Source organism: Sceloporus undulatus, chromosome 2, assembly GCF_019175285.1.
Source record: "Sceloporus undulatus isolate JIND9_A2432 ecotype Alabama chromosome 2, SceUnd_v1.1, whole genome shotgun sequence".
Classification (NCBI taxonomy): Eukaryota; Metazoa; Chordata; class Lepidosauria; order Squamata; family Phrynosomatidae; genus Sceloporus; species Sceloporus undulatus.
This window is the reverse complement of record NC_056523.1, coordinates 14444439-14465117: the sequence shown is the minus strand read 5'-3', so window position 1 is coordinate 14465117 and position 20679 is coordinate 14444439. Positions and strand designations below refer to the sequence as shown.

The 20679-nt window shown below is 41.5% G+C and overlaps 1 protein-coding gene across 1 annotated transcript in view; it reads left to right on the top strand.

Moving 5' to 3' along the window:
* SLC44A4 (solute carrier family 44 member 4) overlaps positions 1 to 20679 on the top strand; it is a 54991-nt gene that overhangs the window by 29602 nt on the left and 4710 nt on the right. Inside the window, exons 6-17 of the mRNA XM_042449105.1 lie at positions 88 to 225; positions 2158 to 2218; positions 4599 to 4704; positions 6561 to 6644; positions 8424 to 8536; positions 9842 to 9964; positions 10638 to 10737; positions 11146 to 11238; positions 13073 to 13175; positions 15891 to 16147; positions 17201 to 17295; positions 18368 to 18471. Coding sequence (XP_042305039.1) covers positions 88 to 225; positions 2158 to 2218; positions 4599 to 4704; positions 6561 to 6644; positions 8424 to 8536; positions 9842 to 9964; positions 10638 to 10737; positions 11146 to 11238; positions 13073 to 13175; positions 15891 to 16147; positions 17201 to 17295; positions 18368 to 18471 — 1377 coding nt within the window. The remainder of the gene's footprint in view (positions 1 to 87; positions 226 to 2157; positions 2219 to 4598; positions 4705 to 6560; positions 6645 to 8423; positions 8537 to 9841; positions 9965 to 10637; positions 10738 to 11145; positions 11239 to 13072; positions 13176 to 15890; positions 16148 to 17200; positions 17296 to 18367; positions 18472 to 20679) is intronic.

Genomic DNA, 20679 nt, shown 5'->3' with positions numbered 1-20679 from the left:
GGCGTTTCAGGGTCTCTGAAAAGAAGCTCAAGACTACATACTTTCCCCATTCCAACCATGTTTATTTCACATTCTTCTTTTCTCCAGATTTGTGTCTCATCCTGTACAGAAAAATTCTGGGCCGTGCCTCCAAGTGTTTTTGTTGCTGCCATTTCTGAGCCTCCTTCACAAATATGGAACCAGATGTTGTGCCAGCCACGTATTGACCTTCAGAATACCAGTCTGGTGTGTTGGGGGAGCAGTTTGCACTTTTGGCTACGCTGCCTTGGATCTTTGCCTTCCCTTAACCTTACTGACATCACCATCCTTGAGGTTTTGCTTTGTCTCCATGTGGGACTTTAAGTTTCAATAAGTATGCTTTGGGACTTAAAATTTCCCAGTGCTTTGACCCTATGTGGGACTTAAAATTTCAGTAAGTATCTTGGGTGCTTTGATAGTACCTTCCTGCATGGCAAAATTTGGTTGGACTTGATGGCCCTTGAGGTCTTTTCCAAATCAATGATTCAATGAAATACTCAGAGGAATTTTGTGTTTTTTTTTAAATGTCACCAAACCCCATTATTCAGTCTTGATTTGGAAATAACTTTCCAAGGCGGAATAAAAGGTTTTGGTAATAGTTGAGGATGAGTTCTGGTGATAGTCATAGGACTTTATCACATAGAGTAAAATTGGAAGTTTAAACGGGGTTTATCCCATGAAAATTGTGCAATTACTATTAAATCGCAATTAAGATTTTCAGACACAACACAATAAAAGAGCCATTATCCCGGGAATAAACAGGGAATAACCAGGCAATAAACAGCAAGAAAGCATTTTTGGGATTTTGCTGTGAATGATTTGTTGCTGTTTATTGCCTGGTTATTCGTGGATTAATAGCAATTTAATAGCTTTTCAATGCGACATCATTAGAAAAGCTTTATCACAATTGCACAATATTCATGGGATATTCCCAGGATAATGGCCATTTAATTGCAATGTTGTGTGAAAATCTTAATTGTGAATGTGCAATTTTCACGGGATAATCCCTGTTTATACTTCCAATTGTCCCCATGTGATAAAGTCCATAGAGTTGGAAGGGACTTCAAAGGCCATCTAGTCCAACTCCATTCTACCATGCAGGAAACAACAATCAGATGGCCCTCCAGCCTCTGTTTAAAGACCTCCAAAGAAGGAGACTCCACTGCTTTCTAAGGCAGCATCTTCCACTATCAAACAGCTCTTACTGTTAGGAACTTCCTAATGTTGAGTTGGAATCTATTTTTCCTGCACTTCACACCCATTGCTCCATCTCCTATTCTCTGGAGCAGTAGAAAACAAGATTGCTCCATCTTCAATATGACATCCATTTATTTAGTCCTATATTTGCAAACAAAACCAAAAACCAGAATGGTTTAAACAGCAACAAAAAATTGTGTTTGTTTTTTAAACTATTTATTCCTCCCATTCCTGGTTTGGTTCCAGTTCTGGAGGAATTTAACCATCTGGGTTCACCATTAAATTTAACTTCTTGGGGTTACTGTAAATGGAATAATCCTATTGGTACAATCAGGGGAAGGCAGTGGCAAACTTACTCTGAACAACTCTTCCCAAGAAGACCCTATGATAGGGTCGCCATAAGTTGGGAAGAATTTGAAGACACACCATCACCACAACAAACAGTTCAATGTAATACACCACAACAAACAGTTCAATGCAATGAATTCTAATCCAGGTACTCATATCTCTGAGGCTTTCCTAGCACCATTGTCTTTTGTGGATTTTCCTAGTTAGATGAGATATAAAATAAAGATCCAGATGTTTTGGATGCGGCACAAAAGTAACAGCTTATGCTACCATGTGTGTGTATGCTTGGCAAGTTATAGCTACCCCATGAATTTCATAGGGTTTTCTTAGGCAGGGAATACTCAGAGGTAGTTTTGCTAGTTCCTTCCTCTGAAACAGAGTCTACAGCACCTGGGATTCATTGGTCTCCCATCCAGGTACTAATCAGGATTGATCCTGCTTAGCTTCCAAGATCAGGTGGGATCTGGTGCCTTTAGGGCATGCAGGCTCATAACTTCTGTGACATCAGTTGTACACTTTCCTATGGTCTTCTCTGCAGAAGTGTCATTCCTATCTGCACCAGCAAACCAGATAAACTTTTCATTTTCTTCCCAGACTGCAAAAGAAATTCTCAACAGAGGACTTTGTCCTGAATACACGCTCCCAACTAAACCAAGTAAGTGCTGACTGCAGCCACAGCGAGTTTTTCAGGGATTGCCAGCTCCAGATCCATCCTGCTAATGCTTTTGCTAGCTTTTTAAAAAAATGCTGTTAGGTACTATTCTTCCCTTCTTCTGTGAGCTGCAAATGGAAAAGCAGCACTCATAGAAATCTGTTTTCTATAACTTTTAAAGCTGGGGTGGGCAACCTCCCCAAGTCCAGGGGCAATCTTTGCCCTCCTGGAAACCAACATGGGCCATTCTCTCTCACAGAGAGACATGTACAAGAACATGCACACACTTAAAATTGTTTGGTTTGCAGTTTTACAAAACTGAAAGTGACCAGAAATTACAGTCATCCCTCCATCTCCACAGATTTTTTTTTATCCATGGATTCAAACATCTGTGCCTTGAAAATATTCAAAAATAATATATATTCCAAAAAGTAAAGCTTGATTTTGCCATTTTATATAAAGGACACCATTTTACTATGCCGTTGTATATAATGGGACTTGAGCATCCATGGATTTTTGTTTCCATGGGGGGGAGTCCTGAAACCAAACCCCAGTAGATTGCAAGGACCCACTGTATTTTATGATTATATTTATTTACTTTATTTGTATGCCACCTTTCTTCCACACTGGGACCCAAGGTGGCTTCCACAACAACAAATTAAAAAAACATTACAAAAAAATTAAAACCAATTTAAAAACATCATATTAGTATAAAAATTCACTGGAGAATGGAATAGATATATATTAAACACACAGAGAGAGCAAGCCAGTGTGGCATAGTGGTCTGACCATTGGACTTTGGGGACCAAAGTTCGGATCCCAGCCTGGCCATAGAAACCCACTGGATGACCTTGGGCAAGTGACACACTCTCAGCCCCAGAAAACCCTGTAATAGGGTCGCCATGTCAGAAATGACTTGAAAGCATACACCACTACCACCGCCAACAACACCAACACTAACAAAAGTATACATACATAAACACACACACTAAAACCAAGTCCTTCTTGCCTTAGAGGAGAGATGCTGTTCCTGCAGGCTTCCAGGAACAGCATCTTTAGATTCTTCTTCATTTCCCAGAGATGTCTATCATGCTCTGTTCCAGTAGGAATAAGAGAGCAAGAGGTTATTTGAGATGTTCTGAGTTTTCTGGACCCTTTGAGAAGAACATCTTTATTATATATGATTGTGGTTGTACATGTAAGTTCTAGGTGCTTGTGTGTTTTCTCCTGATATAATTATGTACAGTACTCAGTAATTGAGACAAGATGGAATCAGTTCAGCTACAGCCAGACTTAGACTGCATCTGTGTTGCAGAAATTATGCAGGCTGACACAACTTTAACTGTCATGGCTCTATCCTATGGAATCCTGGGATTTCTCCTTTGTTGTGATACCAGAGCATTATGACAGAGAAAGCTAAATCTCTCACAAGACAATAAATCCAGTAATTCCAAACGGCTTTGAATTCCATTTTGGGAGAAAGACATATATATAAAAATAATAATTCCATATCATTGAGCCATGGCAGTTAAAGTGGTATCAAACTGCATTATTTCTGCAGTGCAGATGCAGCCTTAGATCCAAATTCCCATTCAGTTGGGAAGCTCACTGGTTGATCTTGGGCCAGGCTCTGTTCTCAGTCTAACCCACTTTACAGAGTTAATGTGAGGAGAAAGATTGACTGGGCAAGCTGTGTATATCTCCATTAGAAAGGTGGATGATGGTTATTAAATATTGCAAACATTAGAGAATATAGTACCTGAGCCAACAGGTACCAACCGAGTGAAGCACTGTCCTGTGTGTCAGGTCTCTGGGTGTCATAAAAGGATAGCTAATTATTATTACTTCATGACCGTTGTGTTTTACTGGCAGGGATGAAGAAAGATGTTTCCCAAAATAATGTGGCTAGTTTGAGGTACTTTTCACCATCGCTTAGGACCAGAGGGTGGGGTTGCTATTTGCTGTCTCAACTCAGTGCTGTGTCTTAAGCTGACCCTGGTATCTGGAAAATTCATTTTCTGCCCTGTGTTTGTATGCAAGAGATGTTTTAAAATGGGTGGTGTTGGGATCTGAAATGAGGAGATGCAGCTATGGAAAACTCTGGTGCTTAGAATGGAGCAGAATTTAAGTATTCCATTAGTATTGCATTAAAATCTCCTTTGTAGTTGTCTCTGAGCAGAGCTCTGGACATTTCCTGAACAATTGTAGAAATTCTGATGCAAAAAAAGTAAATCTTTGAACCTTTCCCTTGAGGCTTGGGATTTTAAAAGGGTGCATATGAGAGAGAGAGAGAGAGAGAGAGAGAGAGAATTAGGACAGTTCTTAAATGTTAATGCAAACCTTTTCGGAATGACTCCTGATTTTCTATTGTTTCTTTACACAGTCCTTAATCGCTGCTTTCCTACTTTTGATGTCTCTCAAGCTGAAAATTTTACCTTGAGTGGGATGACAGTAAATCAAACTGTTGAATACATCAAATCTGGTACAGAGTAAGTCCTTTTTAGTTAGACTCTTGGCCCAGTCAATTGTAGGCCTCTAACCTCTCTAGGCAAACTAATATGCACGGATATAGAAGTGGGTGACAGCTGGCTTGACAACAGTACATGAGAAAGGGATCTGAGAGTCTTAGTGGACCAGAAGCTGAATATGAGTCAGCAGTGTGATGCAGCAGCTAAAAACACCAATGTGATCCTAGGTTGCATCACTGGAGGTGTAATGTCTAGATTGAGGGAAGTAATAGTACCATTCTATTCTGCTTTGGTCAGATGTCACTCGGAATATTGTGTCTGGTTCTGGGCACCACAGTTCAAGAGAGATATTGACAAGCTGGAGCTTGTCCAGAGGAGGGTAACCAAAATGGGGAAAGGTCTGGAAACCATGTGCTATGAGGAGCAGGTTATGGGGCTGGGCATATTTAGTCTTTGAGAAGATAAGGTTAAGAGATGATACAATAACCATGTTTAAATATTTGAAGGGATGCCATATGGAAGAAGTAGCAAAGTTATTTCTGTTGCTCCAGAAACTAGGACCTGGAGCAATGGATTCAAGCTATAGCCAAAGAGATTCCACCTAAATATTAGGAGGAACTTCCTGACAGTAAGAGCTGTTTGTCAGTGAAACACATTTCCTCAGAGAGCAGTGGATTCTCCTTCTTTGGAGGTTTTTAAGCAGAGGCTGAATGGCTGTCTGTTGAGAGTTCTTTGAATGTGTCTTCACATGTGGGGAATTGGTCTGGATGGCCTTTGGGGCCGTCAGTGAAGTTTTTTTATGCTCCCTGTACCTTTTCTGTCTAGGAAGATTTTCATACTAGTGCTTACCATGGGGTAAGTGCTGCTAAAACGTCAGAAAAAATGTCAGGGAAGCACGCGTGTCTGAAAGCCTGACACACTTCCTAAATGGCAGGGACTTGGAGCAGCAGTTTCCTATGAACTGAAACTTTGCGTTCATAGGAAATTGCTGCTCCCCGAATGATTACCCCACAGTAAGCACTGGTATGAAAATCTTCTAGAAAGAGAGATGGGGATCATAGGAACAGTCACTTAGTAGGCCCTCTCTTGCATTCCCAATAAGTATCTGTTTGAGGATGATGGGATCAAGAGAAATGTCTCTCCTAAAGATCTCAAAACAAAAGCAAGTTTGGAGAATATTGCCTTTCTGATCATCTGTATTGCATAGTATCCCAGAATTTCAGAAGTAAATGCTGGAAGTGCCGACAAGGGACAATTTCATTATCAGCAGCAAATTGTTGCAGATTTCTCTCATTCTTCAGTCCTACCTCCAACCTTGCGTATTATATATATTATATATACTGTACCCGAAATTCTGGGTAACATCTTAGAATATACTTCTTAATCCAAAATCAGGGATAGCTTTATTGGGACAAACAAACTGCACACTATGCACATCATACATGTTGCGAGCTTTTCAATCTCCACTGGCTTCTTCATCACACAAGGTGTTAAAAACCATACAGGAGGGGAGGAATTAAAAATTGAAGATGTTAGTCGTAAGCCTGCAGTTTTTTGTTCTTGTTCTCAGTTCAGATGGTATGAAGAGGTTATTCATGCAGGTTGGCCCTTCCTTCTGGCCATGTGGGTGCTGGGAGATTCAGTCCAGGAAATAAACTTTAAATTCCATTGGCAAGATAAAAGGCTATTGCCTTTGAGATCCTAGATTATATTTGTTTGTCTTTATTGCTTGTCAAAGATTTTGTTGCAATAAAATTACCTGGCTACCACAATCTACCTCCTTCCCTTTTCCGCACTCTCTAGCTTAGCAATGCACTTAATATGCCTAATCATGAATTCTCTTCTAATAGCCTCCTTTCAATTCCTTGTCTTGGCAGCCAGCTGATAAAGTCTCTCGATGCTAAAAATATTGGGATGAAGATCTTTGAGGATTTCACACGGTCATGGTACTGGATCCTGATGTGAGTTCCTGCAATGCTATTGTGGATGAGGGAGGGGAAAAACAGTCTTTCATACATTAGCAAACAGATTGTAACTGAGGTTCATGGTGTACAGTTCCAGTCAGTGATGTGTGTGCTTTATAAGCATGTGATTTCACTGAGTAAGCATAAGCCGTGGCATTTGGCTTGGGATCTAACATCCTAATTGACTTTGTGGTTGTCTACACAGGTGAAAAAAATCGTACTTACTTCATTTCAAGTTCTGTCGGAACACATGGCGTACACCCTGTTTCACAGTGGAAGAGCTTCTTTTAGGCATTCATATGATTTTTTTCAAAATCACATTTTACTCAGCAGTTTTAGGAAAAATTGATATTTTTACATGTGTGTCAGGATGGGGGTGGGATTGGGATGGGTGGACTAATTGGAAGGCCACTATCATCCCATCCATGATAACATCTAGTCTGGCAAGCTTGATGTGTGTTGCAATTTTTATTTTTATTTTAACATTCAGGGAATAGTAACCAAAGGCTAGCAAGACTTCTGAAATGCAGGCGTATTTAGTATTATATAAACTTTTTACACACAGCCGTCCCTCCATATTTGCAGGGGTTAGGGTGCCCAGCTGCACGTGTACATGTTCACTTGTTCGCTCACTTGGGCAAGACAAGACAAAGAGGAAGGGGTAGCCCAATCCACCATTAGTTCCAATACATCATCGCCTTTGCGCTGCCCCATCCCCATCCGAGCCATGGGATCAACAGTAAGTTAGACTGGGCTACTCCCTCACTGTTGCTTGGCTTCAAAGCAACTTTGCAAGTGGGGCTCTGCTGGGAAGCGGCTGGAAGCAACCAGGATGAAGCACTCCTGTGTGTGTGTGTGTGCACCTGGAGACATTAAAAAACACATTTTAAAAATAAATGAACAGATAGGGAGGAGGAGACATTTAGACTTCACTCCCTTACTCATGATCACTCAGTGGAACATGAAGCAGGGAAGAGGATCAGATGGGGGAGACAACCAATTAGAATGTATGCTGGCAAGATTGATAGGTAAACAATAAGGCTATTGGTTGATAGGTCTTGCTATGCTGGGAATTTTAAAAAAGCATATCCCTTTTGTACTGATTTGAATTTGGCACGGGAAATGTATGGCAGTCAGTACAATCTGAGTCTGTTTTATTTCATGTAAGTGTGACACTAACAAGCTTACTGTGGAGTCACTGCAGACCAGCAAAATATGAGATGAAGCTGATTTTTGTCAGTGTAGACAAGCCCTTAGTTATTGATGAAAAACAAATAATGTTTCTAGTAGTTATGAGTCCCTTCCAGATTAGTGTAAAGAAGAATTAGTTGTCTCAGTATAGCTTGTTGGGCTTAGCCAGGCTTTGTTGTTGCTGCTGGAATGGAGTGTTGTGGAAAAGAGACTGACTGGCTGGCATGGTGAACAGTACCACTTCACACTGCAATATTTTGTTGTCAGTTCCCCAATTATATATGCTAAAGGGCTGAATGTACTCCAAAATGTGGCGACAACAGGCAGTTGTCTTTCCACACGGTCCCTATGAGCAACCCTGATAGCTCACTCTGCAGGCATGGGTTGCCAGATGGCTCACATGGGCTGCATGAGAAGACAGCCACCCAACATTGCTGTGTTTTGCTGCAGCAGGCAAGGGGCTGTAATTCAGTTGGAATTCAGGGCCAGAATATTCCAGGGGCAAATGTAGATGATGCTGAAGATTACCTTTGCACTCTTAATTATTTTTTTCCTCTCCCTCCTTCTCTTCTTTCTTCCTTCAAGAGGGCTCCTGATCGCCATGGTGCTGAGCCTCCTCTTCCTTCTGCTACTCAGGTTCACTGCTGGGGTGCTAGTGTGGATTCTCATTCTTGGGGTGCTGGCAGTGATTGCATATGGTGAGTACAATAATGGTGAAGGGCTAAACTAGAGATCCCAAAGCCAACGGGGAAATGAACAGGCTAAGTGCACGACAGCACCTTGTAGAAAACTCACACCTCTTTTTTTTCTGTTTGAACTGGCCCAATAAATCTAGAGCAGAAATGCCACTATAAAATCTATAATTGTATCTCCTTTGGAAGCCTAACATGAGAGGCAATGCTCGTTTTATCTCCAAGAAATGTACTTTTCCCCTTTTTGTGTTCCTGTAACCTGTGTAAGTTTGTGTACGTGTACAGATGTGGTGTAGTGATTTGAATGTTGGACTATGGAGATTGTCATGCAGGGTGGAAAGGGGGAAGAAAAGGCATACTCTTGGGAAGATCATCGGATTGCACATCAAATTTTCAGACAATGGCACGCTTAATTGGGATTTCTCCCAGGAAGAAACAGCAATTAAATGGGAATAAACTATTCATGGGACATCCTGTGAATAAGCTTCCCAAAATGATTGAGGTGTGATTGCCAGGGTGCAAAAGCTAATCGCACTTCAACCATGGCATTGGGGAAGCAATCTGGGCATTTTAAAGGGGCAGCACTGGACGGGCATATTTACATTTTAAAGGGAACCAGCTGGGGATCATTTATTTTCAAAGTGCCTGTAGGCAGCAGCCAGGGACATTTAAAATTTAAAGGGCTGCAAGAAGCAGCCCAGGAAATTTAAAATTTAAACTGCGCATGCGCACAACTATCAATTCCAATGTAATATTGAATCGTTATCTGATATGTGCAGAAAGCAAGTATGCAATTCTATGGGTTTTTGACTCGTTTCTGCTTGTGAGTGCAACTGTGTGAAAATATTGAGGGCTATAGCGTCATTATTCCTTTTCCTTTTCACTACTGCGATTATTGCTGCATTGACCCTGGTGTGATAATCTCCTATGACTGGAGACCAGGGTTCGATTTGCAGCCCCCCCTCCCCCACATGGCTTTGCAAAGTTATCTTCTAGAAAGCATAAGAGACTGATCATTCTCTTTGTTTGAAGATTTTTCTTCATATTTGGCAGGACATCTTTGGCAGGACATCCCCAAGGCAGAACAACAAAGGGTGCTCCCCACTCACGCAAGTGAAGGGACGTGCCATCGCAAACCTGTGAAGTTATTTTGGCATGAAAATCCAGTAAACATAATCATAAGGATACAATAATATCAAACCAGATCAATTAATTTCTACTGTTCTGTGACACCCCAAAACTGCTCTCTGGTACCTTTCTTATTCTCCCCAATGATAGGTCTGGCCCTGACCTCTGTCTTTTGTTTTTCAGGAATTTACCACTGTTATATGGAATATAGTGAGCTCAACAAACAGGGCGCCACCATCCAGAGCATTGGATTTACCACCAACTTGAGCGCCTATGGCAGTGTCAAGGAAACCTGGCTTGTGGTTTGTAAGTCAGGGCAGTAGAGTGGCTTGAGGAGGGATGTGGGGGTGTGGAAGCAGAGAAAAGAAGGGGTGCCTGTGAGATATTGTAGAGTGCAGTCTTCTGAGAGAAAAGAGAAGAACTCAGAGCAGCCATGAATTAAGTGAAGGTAGCCTCAGTGTGGGTCCCACCATTGGAAAGAGGCGGCAGTTGTTTCGGAGCAACAGTGGTAGGCTCTGGTGTCCATTTTTCTTGAATTATATCTGTTTCCCATCTGCTGACCCAGCTCCCTATACTTATCTACTGCCTTCAGTATGATAAAGATATTGGGATATGTGTGGCCAAGAAACATGTGTTTAAGATGGCAAATATTTTTAATAACAGATAAGCTAGGAGAGGCTACAGCAGTTTACTTTTGCTTGAGCCTACAGAGAATGGCAAGAATCTACCCCCTCCCTCTTTTCCTACCCCTTTACTGAGTTAATTGAATGCAACCACTTTTGAATTTGAACTTAGTTTGCAGCATTTGAAGTAAACCAAGAAGAAAGGGGGGAAATGGGAAGAAAGAAATGGGGGCTTTTTGAAAACTGCTGAAAAAGTGGGACAATAGAGGATAAACTGGGGGTGTCCCTGCCAAATTAGGACAGTTGGAGGAAATGCCATATGAATCTTTCCTTCTTTCTCCATCTCTTCCTCTTAGTGATTATCCTCTGTGTGGTGGAAGCCATCTTGCTTCTCACTCTCTTGTTCTTGCGCAAACGCATCTTCATTGCCATTGCCCTCATCCGGGAAGCCAGTCGGTGAGTAAGTCTCTGTGAAGAATCATCCTGCTGGCGAGGCATCCGATTTCCAGAATAATTTGTTAAAAATGAATGAATTACCCCTAATTGATTAACATTTGCCACAATGAAACCTGTTGTTTTAATTGTTTAATGGCAGCAACGCTGCTTTTTCTTTTCCACTAGCAACTAACATTGTCTGTGACTTTTAATAGTTATTGAAATTTTAGATTATATTTTTAAGTTAAGAAAGTAAGAAATGAACCTGTTTCTATATTTTAAAAATTCTTAATATTTTAACATCAAGAATTAATTTTTGGACAATTAGACTAGTGGTAACACCAACGTACTGCAGATTTGTAATAGGAAATGATGGAAACTGAAGGCTCTGTGGCCTGTTCTTAAAATGGTCCCTATTCTCTCCTTCAGAGCCATCGGATACATGATGTCTACCCTCGCCTACCCGCTAGTGACTTTCATCTTGTTGGTGATATGTGTAGCCTACTGGGGTATGACTGCCCTGTATCCTTTCTGAACGGAAACTTGCATTTTGCTCCATGACCTCTCCTTCCTTTCTTTCAAAGGGTTTGCAAGATCCTAATCTACACATGAATGAGAATGAGATTGGTGAATTATTGTACTTACTTGCTTTAAACTCTATGCTGGAAATCATTTTAAACATTTTTTAAATCTGAACAAATAAACCACCCCATAATTCTTCTTTCTGTCTTGGTAGCTTTCTGCTTTTAAGGAGTTTAATATGTTAGGGTTCCTAGTTTTGTGTGAGATCCCCTATATTTAGGAGCTGAAAACCTTGTCCCATATTGTTACATCACTAGACACCCAAATTTTCATCAGGGTGAGTGGAAAAGGGGAGCAGTTCATCTCTTTTTTCCAGTGCTTTCTTCCTATGGTGATTTTCTCCTGGCATTTTCTTGGCAAGATTGGTTTAGAAGTTTGCCATTGCCTTTCTCTTAGTTTGGGAAGGTATGACTTGCCCAAGGTCACCTAGTGGGAAGTCGAAGGCTTTCATGGCCAGCATCCATAGTTTTTTGTGGGTTTTTCAGGCTATGTGGCCATGTTCTAGCAGAGTTTCTTCCTGACATTTCTCCAGCATCTGTGGCTGGCATCTTCAGAGAATGTTTGTCACCAAGTGTGTTTCCATGGCTGAGTGGGGATTTGAACCCTGGTCTACCAAAGTCCTAGTCCAACACTCAAACCACTATAAGCATGCTGGCTTTCATTAGGTATGGTAGAACCTCCCATTTTAAATGACAGCACATCTCTGAACAGGTGTCAAATATACATCCTGAGTCAAGCCAAGTGCTCAAAATCAGCCAAAGCATTTTGAAACATGAGGCAGAAAATATCTCAGGCATCATTTCCTATCCCACACAGCAAAATAACAAATAACTAGCAGTACGCAGCCCTTTAATGGCATACAAAATCCAATACTTGAGGTGGTTGCTTCAGTCTACCTAATGGCAGAGCCAGTCCTAACAGAGGTAGCCTATTGACTCCATGCCCTACTAAAAGACAATGAGAAGTTTGACTGGCTACAATTGGAAACAGTCTAAAAACATTTCCAGCCATACTACCTAGATGCCTCCACTATCGATAAATAGGCTTTACTAGTCTTATTAGATAGAGCCTTCCTTCCATGAGTTTTACTTGCTTAATTGTACATTCTAAGCTTGTAACCATCATCAGAAGATAAGGTAGTTAACTTAATGAGTATGTTTGTATTTGCCAAAGTCTTGGTTTGTATTAATCATAGTTTAGAAATGGGAAGTGAATCTTTACTGTTTTTGCCTGGGGGATTGCCCTGGGGGGTCCTTGTGGTGGGGAGAATGTCTCACAGACTGCATTTTGTCATTTCCTGGCAACTGGACATGTATTGTGCTTGAGTGTGTATCCTGCTGGATCTTCTGCTGGACCTCTTGATGGTTTTATTCTTCTGACTTGCCTTGTGTAATAAGACATATTGGCTCCTGTCCTCCATGCAGAAACAATTTCAGAAGCCTGAGAAGGTGCTACTGAGGACACAGGTTGGGTACCAACCTTCATTTCCACCTTGTGCACTATGCCATTTAATCAATGCATGAAACTACTTGGAAAGGTCATTTAGAAAAAACATTTGATCCAACTGTTGTCTTGTCACTTCACATCTTTTTTCCTTTCCCACTAAAATAGTGAGGGGAGGCTATGTGTCCCATCCCATATTTCCTTGATAGGAATTTTTATATTTTCATATTTGAGTGGTGGAGAGTGAGAGGAAAATGTCTCCTTTTCTACAGGTTGTTTTCTTGTTTGTTCGTGCTCTTGATATCCTCCTTGACTATTTCCTGCTATATAGATATCTTGCCACTTCTGGAGCACCCCTTTATCGAATGGCCCCAACAAACCAGAGCGATCCTGCCTGTGAAGGCATCTCTGGCAATGAGAGCTGTAATCCATTGGTAAGTGATAAGGCTGGTCTAAATTCTGCCACCTCAGGCAAACATTTGGCACCTGAAGCTTAAACTCCTCTCTCATTTGGGACAAAATCATGACAAAAATAAATGAGAAAATCTACATACATTTGATTATTATTTTTTATCCAAAGTTATACGTCTTTGGATAGTTTGTGAGTCTTTCTTTCAAGGGATCTTTACAACTGTAGTTTGATCAGGAAATGATCATTCTTGTCCAGATTATCTGTCTGTCTGTCCTCTCTGTCTCTCTGTCTGTCTCTCTGATTCAGGTCCAGGTTATCTATAGACACTCTTCTCTTATATGAACCTGACTGTGTCTTCAGATCTTCTGGAGAGGCTGTTCTCTCTGTCCCACCATCCTCACAGGTATATCTGGTGGGAACATGGTTGGTGGCTACCCACAAGCTCTGGAACTCTCTTCTTAGGACTTTATTCTCCACCAAAATGTAAATAAGGAGACCTTGGTCTGGGGAATTTATCATTAGCTCAAACAGAGGAGCGGTCTCTATCCTATGTATAAGAAGGTAGCCAAGGTAAATAGGTCAACAGAGACAAGTTTTATGAAAACTGAATACTGTTTATTATTCATTCACACATAAGACAATCATACACTCGCACAATCATCCAAGAACTCAGGAATATAGTAAGTTAGCGTTGGATAGATAACATGAGGCTTTTCTAATGGTTATATTCACCTGTATTGGTGGTGCTCCAGGTCCAGATTGATGAAGACTCAGCAACACGGAGGGGAAGGAAGGAGGGGGAGTGGATTGGAACTATATCAGAACTCAGACTGACATGAAGCCTGTCTGAATTCTAACATGGAACATAGACAAAAGATTTGAGGGACCTTAAATAGCCAAAATCTTGCCTCAGGCGAAGAGTTGTTTCCACATTTCAAAGCAAAGCCAATCTACGTATTAAAGATTGCTTGATCTATAGAAGTCTTCAAGGTGAGAATGGTTCTGGCCTGGCAAAGCATCCTGGCCATAAATCTGCCTCAAAGGTGTAAATGACTCTTTTCTGTTGGCAACTCCTATCTGAGCCTCTTTGATCTATGTTTCAATAGCCTACGTGACCTGTCCGTCTTGCAGTGATGGAGAATTCTATGTCAGGTATCCCATCAGGCTCTCTGCATAGGGTCATCAGAAGAAAAGTCATACACATTTAGGATTTTAAGGCACCAGTGCTGGTAACACTACCCACAAGCTCTGGAACTCTCTTCTTAGGACTTTATCACAAGGGGGAAATCGGGGGTTTAAACAGTGATATTACAATTAAGATTTTCACACACATTGCTATTAGTCGGGCAGTAAACAGCAACAAATCATTTTTGGGATTTTCTTGTGAACTATTTGTTTCTGTTTATTGCCTGTTTAATAGCAATGTGTGTGAAAATCTTAATTGCGATATTGCATTTAGCATGGGATAATCGTTGTTTTAAACCCTTGATTTTGTCCGATTTTCCCTGTATCATAAGGTCTTTAGAGTGTTTAGATATCCTATGTAAGATATCCTTAGAATGATTTGCTATCTTTCAGCAGGCCTTTGAAGGCTCAGGAGAAAGGGCCTTTCTATATGTAATGTGTTCTCTCTCTCTCTCTCTCTCTCTCTCTCTGAGTGTGTGTATAATGGTTATACATGAAACTATTTTTTAAAAAAATGATTGATAGTTTATAATTTTTTAACTTTCATATGATGTAAATATTTTAACTACTTCTGTTTCAACTTTTGAAGCAGAAGTCATTTTCTTTTTAAACTCTTTTTGAAACTTTTTAAAATGGTTTTTGAAACTCCTGAGTCTCAGACTAGAAAAAAATTAAAGGAGGGAGTGTTGTTGTTGTTGTTGTTGTTGTTGTTGTTGTTGTTGTTGTTGTATGCCTGTGAGTTGTTTCTGACTTATGGCAACCCTAAGGTGAATCTATCACAGAGTTTTCTTGGTAAGATTTGTTCAGAGGGGGTTTGGCTTTGCCATCCCCTGAGACTGAGAAAGTGTGACTTGGTCAAGTCACCCAGTGACTTTCATGACTGAGTGGAAAATCAAACCCTGGTCTCCAGAGTCGTAGTCCAACACTCAAACCACTACATGGTGTTGCTGCTGCTGCTGCCGCCGCCTCCTCCTCCTCCTCCTCCTCCTCCTCTGGCTAGAGAGAAATGATGCAGTGATGAATATGGAAAGAATATTTTTATTTCACTGACACCTGAGGGTATAGGTAGCTGCCCAACAAGAAATCAGAGGATGCAACCAACTATTTCATGATCTTCTCTCATGAAGTCTGTTTTGCTGTCCTGGCTCTTGAATTTCTTCCAGTGATCAAAATGGGTCCTACCCAGCTATTGAATGGCATGTGGAACCTACTTTCTTCCTCTGTTTTGTTTTACAGTGGTGCCCCGGGATACCAAATGATCGCGTTACGAAATTTCCGGGTTACGAAAAAGTTAGATTGGAAAAAACTGTTCCGGGTTACGATATTTTTTTCGGGTTACGAAATTTATTTCGGCGCGAAATTCAAACGCAAAGCGCGGCTAGCGGCTTTCCAGCGCTAACGGAAAGCCTTTTCGGGTTGCGAAATTATCGGGTTACGAACGGAACGGCGGAACGAATTAATTTCGTAACCCGAGGTAGCACTGTATTTTTGTTTGAGAGGAGCCACTTTTATGCCCATCTGTATTACAGTGTGCTGGCTCTTTCTTCCCCAGCAATTCAATGCTTCTGCATACCTCCCATGCCCAGTGGAATGCATCTTCTTCAAGTACAATGACCAAGGGCTGGTCCAGCGCAACCTCTTCAACCTGCAGATTTACAACGTCGTGGGCTTCCTCTGGTGCATCAACTTTGTCATTGCCCTCGGACAGTGTGTGCTGGCGGGAGCCTTTGCCTCTTACTACTGGGCCTTCAACAAGCCCCGAGACATCCCAGCCTGTGCTGTGTCTGCTGCCTTCATCCGAACATTAAGGTGTGCGACTTGTGGGGGATTCCCCTGTGTTTTGTTGGAAGGATGTGCCTAAGGTTGCCAGGGCAGAACTGTCCATGTCCTCTGATGTGACAAGGGGAGGCCTCTGGTTATATTATTTGTTGTTGTGTGCCTTCAAATAATTTCTGATTTATGGCAACCCTAATACAAACTTATCATGGGGTTTTCTGGGACTGGGAGTGTGTGAATCAACCCAGTGGGTTTCCATGGCCGAGCAGGAAATTGAACCTCATTAACTACACCATAGTTAAGCATGATAAATTAAGCATCAACCACAGACAGAATGCACCATTCAAATTTTGAGAAAAAAAGCACGTCTAAGTAATTAGGACTATACACATGCACACTTTTCAAGGCAGTGCTTATGCCCTGAGATTCCTCCTCCTCACCCTGCTAACTGGAGAAGAGACTTTAGGCCCTACAAGCTGGGAACCCTAGATGTGCCATGTGCTTCAGCTTTCCTCTTCTCCAGCACCTTCTTTGGGAAAGAGAATGCTGATAGGTCTTGCAGGGTTATAGAGGGAGCTGTGTAGTTTTGCCTGCTCCTGCAAGGTTCAGTTGTCAGTATTTGCTCATGTGCAGAGGATAGTGGTCAGAAACAGTTCCTTTGGAGGTGGAACCAGTGGCTGATAGAACTGACCATTGACCCACCTATTGCTCTAAAACAGGAGTAGGCAATAAATCTATTTGGGATATTTTTCCCCTGAGAGATCCTCAGAAATGGAACAAGGTGTGGGAAATCATATCAGGTACTGCAAGCTAGCAATGTAGAGAGCCCATTCACTTTATGGTGTGAATCCTGATGAAGTTTTAGAAAACACTTGGCTCTAATGCCAAGAATGATGCCTCATTCTGGAGGGCCTGCATACTTTAGCCTAGTATTTTGAGGATGTCATGATCAGCATCTGGTGGTTTGTTTTCAAGTAACCCAAAACTCCATTTTGCCATTCGGATAAATCATCACCCATACCTAACTTTAATATTGAATATGTTGAGAAAGCTTTTTGTGTAACAAGTCTGGTCCTCTCTCCTCAGATATCACATAGGATCTCTGGCATTTGGCTCCTTGATCCTGACCATTGTCCAAGTCATCCGTATCATCCTAGAATATCTGGACCACAAGTTGAAAGGCAAGTGGTGAAAAGCTCAGGTGGAAAAGGCAGGTCAGAAATAACTTCCTATTATTATGGCTAACATACTTTGTGAGTCACATCCAGTGTAATTGGAAGTAAGTTAGTACGAATGGTCTTTCACATTCTAGAAAAATTTGAAGCTAGATTTTAACTGGCAGAGCAGTTGTGGAGAAAACTGAAGGTGTTACCTGTTTAGAAGTATATCTACAAAGAAAAGTGGTTGCAGGATTTTCTCTTGTGGGGCAAACTCTTTATCATTTCTGGTCCTCAGTTGTCACAGTTAAGCCTGGTTAACCCTAACCTTTTACCAAGTTCAGACTCCCTCAAACCTGGAGCTGGACTTCTGTCCAAACCTTTGAAAAGTTATGCTTTGGGTTACATCTCCCAGAATCCCCAACAGCATAATCAGTGGCTTTTAGGATTTATTGTCCAGAAAGTAACTTTTCCAAGCTCTCTATGTCCTGTTGTTGTTATGTGCCATCAAGTCATTTCTAACTTATGGCAACCCTAAGGGGATCCTTTAATGGTGTTTTCTTGATGAGATTTATTCAGAAGATGGTTGCCTTTTCCATCCTCTGAGGCTGAGAGAGTATGACTTGCCCATGAAAGCCCCAGTGGGTTTCCATGGCTGAGCAGTGATTCAAACCCTGGTGCCCTTATCCAACACTGCACCATGCTAGTTCTCTCTCTATGTAGTCTACGTCTCCAAAAGCTTGTAGTGTTTTACATTTCTTATATAAAGGGTCCTTTGATGAGATCTATTTACGCTTTTGTCCTGTTTACTATGTTAGATTGTATTTTTAAATAGCATTGTTTGTTTAAATTTTTTCACTTTTGTATCAAATATGGTTTAGCTGTACTTTGTTTTAATTTCTTGGGTCCCATACTAGGAGAAAGACAGGATATAAATTAAACAAAAAAATAAATTAAGCGGGGGGAAATCTTGAATACTAAGATAGCCAGCTAAAATCAGTCACTATCACACAGCCTAATAGACTCTGAAAGAGTCCATTGGATGTGTAGCTAAGACACTAATTCTACTCTCTCCGTGTGTCTGTGTAATTTGCAGATTCCGATAATCCAGCTGCCCGGTGTATCTTGTGCTGCCTGAAATGTTGCTTCTGGTGTCTGGAAAAGTTCATCAAGTTCCTTAACAGAAATGCCTACATAATGGTGAGAATTGCTGGTGGCCCAGAGAAAAGGGGTGGGGTGGTCCATAAGACTAGTTTTAGGGAAAGCAGAGGGGACACCCGAAGGGGCACATCATGTAAGGACAGCCAAAAAGGGTGGCCAAAGTATATCCTGGAGGCATGGGAGCCAAAATGCTATAGTGGGTAGAGACACAAAACTTTGGAAAGTTACTTTCTTTGGACTACATCTCCCAGAATTCCATTGCCTGCATGAGTTCCGGCCACTCAGGAAGTTGTTGTTCAGTGGCAACTCTAGAGTTGATGTTACAGTACAGTAACGCATGCTGCCACTCTCAGGCTGCCTTCCCCCACCCCCAACCAGGCCAAAGATCCCATAGAAGTAGATTGGGATACTGTGGAAGAGAGAGGCTCTAGTCTACTTGCTCCCAATGACTGGTGGACCAGGCCACCCCAAAGGACCATCCTTGTCCCAGGTTGTTTTGGTCTACCTGCCTTACTTGCAACTCCTAAAAGGTTCCAGGCACTGTTTGGTGAATGGAGGGGCCATTTTCCTTGCCGTCCGTGGGCAAGTGCACCGTCAGCGTCTAGGAGTCCTTGTCTACATAGAGAGGTACAGCAGTACACACCAAAAGGCAGATCCCTTCCCACAACCGCACCAGGAGACCCTCTTCTGAAGTGTCACCCAGTGTGGTCTGCACCCTTCTAGAAATGCCCATTGTGGACCAAAAAGATTTACTGTATATACTCATGTATAAGTCTAGACATTTTTGTCAAAATACTGACCCCAAAAAGCTGTGTCGACTTATCCATGGGTCAATGTAAGTAGTGTTTTTTAACTATTCTCCTTCTCTGAGTAGAGTGGCAAAAGGTAAGAGCTTAGTTCATCCTGGGAGCACCCAAAAGAAGCACCAACCCCTCTACTCTTTCCACCATGATGATGCTTCTGGCCTTTTTGAACGCTTTTTGAATGGCAGTATTGGCATCTCTTTGGTGCTTCCCCTCAAAGAATGCCAAGAAGAATTGGCTTAGAAGGATCTGAATAAGACATTTCTATATAAAGACATTAAACTTTGTCGTTTACATCCTTGATTGCATGCCCCTAAATTTTATCCTCAAGTTATCAATGAGTCATATCAACATCCATAATTCTGGCCCCAAAACTTGCCCTCGACTTATACATGAGGTTGGTTTATAGTCAAGTATATACGGTAACTCTTCTAAGCTCTGCACAGTAACATTTGGATATGGGGAAGCCAAATTCAAGCTCCTTCTCTGCTATTCACCAACTTTCCCTGTATGTTTCTGATGAGGAACAGCTCTACCATGAGGCAGTGTGAGGCAACCACTTTAAGTGTTAAAAGGTGGGAGGTAGTGATGGCAGCCCCTACACTATTCAGCCTGACTGATCCAGATGCTTCCTTCTATTGAAGATCAGGGAACTATATGCCTCCTAGCCTGCCCTGAGCCCAGTAAGCTATCCTACTATTTTGTAGTGCTTTTGAGACTAACTGAAAGAAAGAAGTTGGCAGCATGAGCTTTCATAGACCTAAGTCTACTTCCTCAGATGCATTCAGATTTCTCTACATACATACAAGATCTGTCTACATACTGATTTTACATACTAACATGGCTATATCTTTGAATTCTATCTTACTATTGTTTTAAGGAGGGCGCCATCCATTCAATTGTCAGTCCAGTTAGCACCTGTCTTTGGAATGGAGGAGGGAGCCATCTTGTCTTTTGCTTCATACCTTTGATCAGCTCTGATTCCTGATTTGGTTCAACGGGACCCTATGAAAATATAACAGGGTGGTTGTTCTATGACTTAAAGTCATTTCATATTTACAGCAATCCTATCCATGGGGTTTTCTTGGCAGAATTTGTTCAGGTTTGCCCTTGCCTTCCTCTGAGGCTGAGAGAATATGACTTGCCCACACACACACACACACACACACACACACACACACACAACAGTACATCAGGGATATGTGGAGGTGTATTTAGGGTAGTCTTATTCTGGCTCTGTGCCATTAGTAATGAAGCCAGAGTTCCAGATTCTTTTCTCCTGCAAAATAATAATAAATTGAAAATCATTGTTAATGTGAGTAATTGAAGTTCGAAGGAGAACCCGCTTCTGGCCTATATGACCAGCTCACATCTGAAGAGACAAAATCAGATGAAGAAGGATATGTATTATGTGCATGCTTTAGGGGCCCTGGAGAATGGAGTC